This window comes from Bos grunniens, chromosome 10, assembly GCF_055505025.1.
Source record: "Bos grunniens cultivar Pamir isolate PY7600 chromosome 10, Bosgru_T2T1.0, whole genome shotgun sequence".
Classification (NCBI taxonomy): Eukaryota; Metazoa; Chordata; class Mammalia; order Artiodactyla; family Bovidae; genus Bos; species Bos grunniens.
This window is the reverse complement of record NC_141174.1, coordinates 31,638,269-31,644,441: the sequence shown is the minus strand read 5'-3', so window position 1 is coordinate 31,644,441 and position 6,173 is coordinate 31,638,269. Positions and strand designations below refer to the sequence as shown.

The window sequence follows — 6,173 nt, the reverse complement described above, 5'->3', positions numbered from 1 at the left end:
TACTTGCTCATTTTTGAAGAGTATACCTCATTTCTCTCATTTTGGAAGGATAAACACACATACCGTATTTTATAAATCTCAAGACATAATTTTTGTCACATTATGACATCTCAATTGATGGCTTCTTAGGTTTAACAAAATCCAGAGGAGTGTATACAGTACGTAGTTTTCCTGCGCTAAGTCGCTTCAGTCGTGTCCCGCTTGGTGTAACCCTATGGACTACACCCCGCCAGGCTCCTCTGTCCATGGGATTCTCCAGGCAAGAATACTGGAGTGAGCTTCATTTCCTTCTCCAGGGGATCTTCCCAACCCAAGGATGGAATCCATGTCTCAGTCTACTGCACTGGCAGGCAGGTTCTTTACCACTAGTGCCACCTAGGAAGCCAGTGGTTTTCCTGTGGTTGGTAATGTGTGCTGTGATTTTTATGCTCTAAAGCCTTCAGGAGACTCATGGTTGCAACCATGGAAGCAAAATAAGATTTTTGCACTTAATAATCTGACCTAGTTTATCCGTTTATATTATTTAGAAGATTATTTCCTGATTCTCCTCCTTGGTGAGAGTTGTTAAATCTCAAACTTTTAAGACTCCCATTGACAGTTGTAAAATATGAAAGAACGTGCACTCACTTTTTCTGTAGTTTTGTACCTTTTGAATTCACGGCAGTTGTATCCAGTATTTTGTTAGCTTTTCTTCGTTGATGTTTTTTTCATAGTACATTTTACTGCCGGGAAGCGGATTACTTTAACAGGACTCTTTTTCTTCTTTTCTATAGGAAGAAATCAAATGTTAAAATTCTATGTGTATCTTACATAAGTTTAGGTACTTACGACTTTAAATTGCCCCAAGAATCCTCAATTGGACAATTGTATAATGAGCAGAGGGTGGGGTGTAGAGGGGTGGGCATGCTGCTGGGGGATCATGCAACTGATTACCAGGGCTATCTTTTTGTCTCACTACATTTGGAGTCATTTAAATAATTATCTTCCCCTCCAATGTCCTCTTCTAGCAGAAAAATGTGCATGCAAAAGGAGAAATCATGCAAGTAATACAAGTCCTCAAATGCAAAGGATTTCAGAAATACTTAATACATATTTGCATTTTTAATTTGCTTCCTTATGAACAAGATGGGATAATTTATAGTAGCTATGGTTGCTCAGGTTAATTTGTTATAAGTCATTGAAAATACACAGTTTTGTCTTAGATCTTGCTGCTGCAGTGTATGGTAGTTACTTTGCTCATCACCGGACAGGTAATTTAAAAGCTAAAATTTTCTTAATTTAGGTCAGTTGATAAATTTAACAATTACACTGTTAATATATTTGTCTAAAACCGATGGTTTTCCATACTTGGCTACACAGTGGAGCCAGCTAGAGAGAATTCTAAAATTACTCGTGGGTCTCACCCCCCCAGACTTGTGGTGAATTGGTCTGGCTGAGCAGAGGAAATTTTAAACTTCCCCTGCTGCTGCTGCTGCTAAGTCGCTTCAGTCGTGTCCGACTGTGCGACCCCATAGACGGCAGCCCACCAGGCTCCCCTGTCCCTGGGATTCTCCAGGCAAGAACACTGGAGTGGGTTGCCATTTCCTTCTCCAATGCATGAAAGGGAAAAGTGAAAGTGAAGTCGTGTAGTCACGTCCGACTCTTCTCGACCCCATGGACTGCAGCCTACCAGGCTCCTCCGTCCACGGGATTTTCCAGGCAAGAGTACTGGAGTGGGGTGCCATTGCCTTCTCCAAAACTTCCCCTAGGTGACACTACTGTTTGAAAACTAAGATCTAAACTCTTCTTAGCTCAGATCTTAATTTTTCCAAGAGAGCTTTAGAAAATTTCTGAGTGAATTACATTTTTAAGTATTTCTTACTGAAAATTTGATTCTGCTTCAATAACCAGGTTTGTTTCCAGAACTAAGAGATCAAAACATAGATAATTATATCAAGTCCTTTTGATCACAATCACAAAAAGATAAAGCATAAAATTTTTTATCTAAAAATACCTCTTGGCCTACAAAAGTCTTCTGTAGAGCACATATCAAGTTGATTAGTACACAGATTGTTTATCTGTTATCTAAATTATACTGTATGGTATAATACTCAGGGATTTTTTTGAATTTTAAAACAAAATTATTTTTAATACTTCTTTAAAAGTAATCTTTGCAGGTTAATTAGGTTGGCTAAACACCAAAAATTAATTTATAAGAAAGACTATTAAAGCAAAAAGTAATGATTTTAATTTTCAGGATGAAGTCTGGCATTTCACATTCTGCCAAGCCTATCCCTCATGCTTGCCAACCAGGACCTCCCGCAGATCTCCACTCGGCCACATCATTACTGTTCCCTGGCCAGTCTACATCTACTGCTCCTTCAGGAAGACATCCCATGTACTCTCAACACCCCAAAGAACAGACGTGTCTCTTTACCCTCCATTGCTACTGACTTGGGAGAATCCACTGTAGTCTAATCATCTCTTCACTTGTCTGTTTCTCACAATGTATATGCTTTGAGGTCAGGGACCGAGTCGTGTTCAATTTAGTAACTAGCCACATGCTCTAGTGGGTTTCCCAGGTGGCTCAGTGGTAAAAGAATCTGCCTGCCAACGCAGGAGACAGGTTCCATCCCTGGGTTGGGAAGATCTTCTGGAGGAGGGCATGGCAACCCACTCCAGTATTCTTGCCTGGAGAATCCCATGGACAGAGGAGTCCATAGGGTCTCAAAGAGTGGGACATAACTGAATGACTAAGCTCACAGGCATGGTCTAGTGCCGGGCTCAAAGATATTCAGTATGCTAATACAGCTAGTGCTGTGACTGTAGGAGCACACCAGACCCGGCAGGGCTGCAGTGATACACTGTGTCCAGAAGAGGGTGCAGGAGAGGGCTGTTAAGCTGGAAGAGATCAAGGGCTTCTCTAGAAGTCCACCCGTGACAGAAGCCATTCGATACGAAACATCCAAGAGCCGGTAGCTCAGAGTAATTCAAGGGGCCTATTATCTCCTCAGGAGGTAAGAAGACTTCAGAAATATTAGTGCCTAATTTGTGTCTGAGGCATCATTTATTACTACTCCTGTTGCATTGTTTAGTCACTAAGCTGTGTCCAACTCTTTCAGACCCCATGGACTGTAGCCTGCCAGGCTCCTCTGTGCATGGGATTTCCCAGGCAAGAATACTGAAGTGGCTTGCCATTTCCTTCTCCAGATCTTCCTTACCTAGGGATTAAACCTGTGTCTCCTGCATTGCAGGCGGATTCTTTTTACCACTGAGCTACTTGGAGCAACTAAAGAATGGAGGTTAAATAATGTGTTAAGAAGCAGAGTTGAAATTTGATCCCAGGTCCACCTTCCTCCAAAGCCCACGTGGTACCAGTCCTCCAGGAGCAGAAACAAGTGGAGATGGAGAATCCAGAGATCCTCCTTTACAGCTCATCGCCATTTCCAGTTCTCTAGAGACCTCTCTCCCAATTCCTTAACCAGGTCAAGTCTCTCTCCCTCTCAGGTTCTCTCATGGTTCTCATGCCCCACCTGTAAAATCCATATGACATGAGACTTTACACACATTTGCTTAATACATTCTTGGTTCTCCCACTGTGTCAGGAGTTGGCAAACTGCAGGCACAATTCTGCTAATGATGGCAGACCTGAGTAGATGCTACAGAGACCTCATGCGTGACAAAGCTAAAGAAATACTATGGCCCTTTAATATTTGCAGACTTTTGTGCTAGATTATGAGTTCTATTTGGTGGGGATTATATCTGTTTTCATTGACCACTATAACCCTAGAGCCTAACATGGTACTTGGCACAAAATAGGCTTCAGTAAAAAAAAAAAGTAAACTTCTGGAATTCAGTTTAGAGTTAATAGTGAAATGTGGATGCAACCCTAAAAACAGGAGGAATTTCAAGTATCAGTATGCCCAATTAGAAACATTTCAGTGGCTGCAAACAGTACTGGCTTTTTACATTGAAATTCCTCCATTCAAAAATCTATTGACTGAAAATATATTCAGTAGAAATATATGTTTTTTTCTTATAAAATTTAGTGATATTCTTTTCATTTCCAACCACAAAAGGAGAACATTTAAATTTTTCCAGAATAGGCATCATATAACAGAGCTTGTTCATCACTGAATGGCCTAGAAGAAAGAAATCATCGCATCCCTTATTCTCTATTTGTCTCAGTGGATATGATCCTTAGGGTTTGCCATGTTGCCAAGAAAGTGCACCCACTCCATGAGTGATCAAAGGAAAAGGTACCTTACAGAGTTTGGCAAACATCTACTGTTTATCTACTGTTCGCCTAAACAGTAAATACTTTAGGTGGGGTGAGTCATGGGGTCCCTGTCACAGTGTCTGTCATTGTAGCACAAATGCAGCCAAATGTAATGTGTGAACGTATGAGCATGGCTGGGATTGAATAAAACTTTATCTCTGCATATAGAAATTTGAATTTCATATAATTTTCTAGTTGGTCGTGGTGTTCAGTCATTCAGTCATGTCTGACTCTTTGCAACCCCTTGGACTGCAGCACACCAGGCTTCCCTGTCCATCACCAACTCTTGGAGCTTGCTCAAACTCATGTCCATCAAGTCAGTGATGCCATCCAACCATCTCATTCTCTGTAATCTCCTTCTCCTCCTGCCTTCTATCTTTTCAAGCATCAGGGTCTTTTCCAATGAGTCAGCTCTTTGCATCAGGTGGCCAAAGTATTGCAGCTTCAGCTTCAGCTTCATGCCTTTCAATGAATAATTAGGGTTGATTTCCTTTAGGATTGACAGGTTTGATCTCCTTGCTGTCTAAGGAAATTTCAAGAGTCTTCACCAGCATCACAATTTGAAAGCATCAGTTCTTAGGTGCTCAGCCTTCTTCTTTTTAAAAATTAATTTATTTTAATTGGAGGCTAATTACTTTACAATATTGTAATGGTTTTTTGCCATACATTGACATGAATCAGCAATGGTCCAACTCTCACATCCATACATGACTACTGGGGAAACCATAGCCTTGACTAGATGGACCTTTGTTGGCAAAGCAATGTCTCCGCTTTTTAATATGCTGTCTAGGTTGGTCATAACTTTTCTTCCAAGGAGCAAGCATCTTTTAATTTCATGGCTGCAGTCACCATCTGCAGTGATTTTGGAACCCAAGAAAGTAAAGTTTGTCACTGTTTCCACTGTTTCCTCATCTATATGGCATGAAGTGATGGGACCAGATGGTATGATTTTAGTTTTTTGAATGTTGAATTTTAACCCAGGTTTTTCACTCTCCTCTTTCACCTTCATCAAGAGGCTCTTTAGTTCTTCTTTGCTTTCTGCCAAGGGGTGGTGTCATCTACATATCTAAGGTTATTGAATATGGTACTGGCCAATATTATCCTTTTGATTTTTTCTAACCATTTTAAAATACAAAAACCATTCTTAGCTCTGAGCCCTACAAATATAGGAGGGAAGCAGGTTTGGCCCCTTGGTTGTAGTTTAATGACCCTTGTTGTAGACAATAAGACTTGCTCAGGAATCTCCACACCATTGTTGATATCTAGGAACACAGGCAGCAACTGAGAATAGGGGAGGAGTTTAAAACTAAAAGCCCCAAGCTTCGATTTCTCTAAAGTTTTCATCAGACTACAACAAAGTTTCCTTACAGTTTGTGGTTTGGTTATAATGACAACCTGAGCAAAAACTGTGAGCATCGGAAACTGAGGTGAGTGCTCTCCAAACTGTCTTGAGTTTGTATCATGTGCCCCAGTTTATTTATACACTATAAATATATATAATGATGTGTACAATATCAGACAGAAATTTTAAGAGATAACTAAATTTTTCCAGTAGTCATGTATGGATGTGAGAGTTGGACTATAAAGAAAGTTAAGCGCCGAAGAATTGATGCTTTTGAACTGTGGTGCTGGAGAAGACTCTTGAGAGTCCCTTGGACTGCAAGGAGATCCAACCAGTCCATCCTAAAGGAGATCAGTCCTGAATATTCATTGGAAGGACCGATGTTGAAGCTGAGACTCCAATACTTTGGCCACCTGATCCAAAGAACTGACTCATTGGAAAAGACGCTGATGCTGGGAAAGATTGGAGGCAGAAGAAGAAGGGGATGAAAGAGGATAAGATCACTGGATGGCATCGCCAACTTGATAGACATGAGTTTGGGTGAGCTCTGGGAGTTGGTGGTGGACAGGGAAG

General features: G+C 40.9%; 1 protein-coding gene across 1 annotated transcript in view; it reads right to left on the bottom strand.

The window, feature by feature from the left end:
- Nucleotides 1-6,173, bottom strand: part of CCDC175 (coiled-coil domain containing 175) — a 74,241-nt gene that overhangs the window by 288 nt on the left and 67,780 nt on the right. The window contains exon 20 of the mRNA XM_086320466.1: nucleotides 628-767. Coding sequence (XP_086176592.1) covers nucleotides 682-767 — 86 coding nt within the window. The 3' untranslated portion in view covers nucleotides 628-681. The remainder of the gene's footprint in view (nucleotides 1-627; nucleotides 768-6,173) is intronic.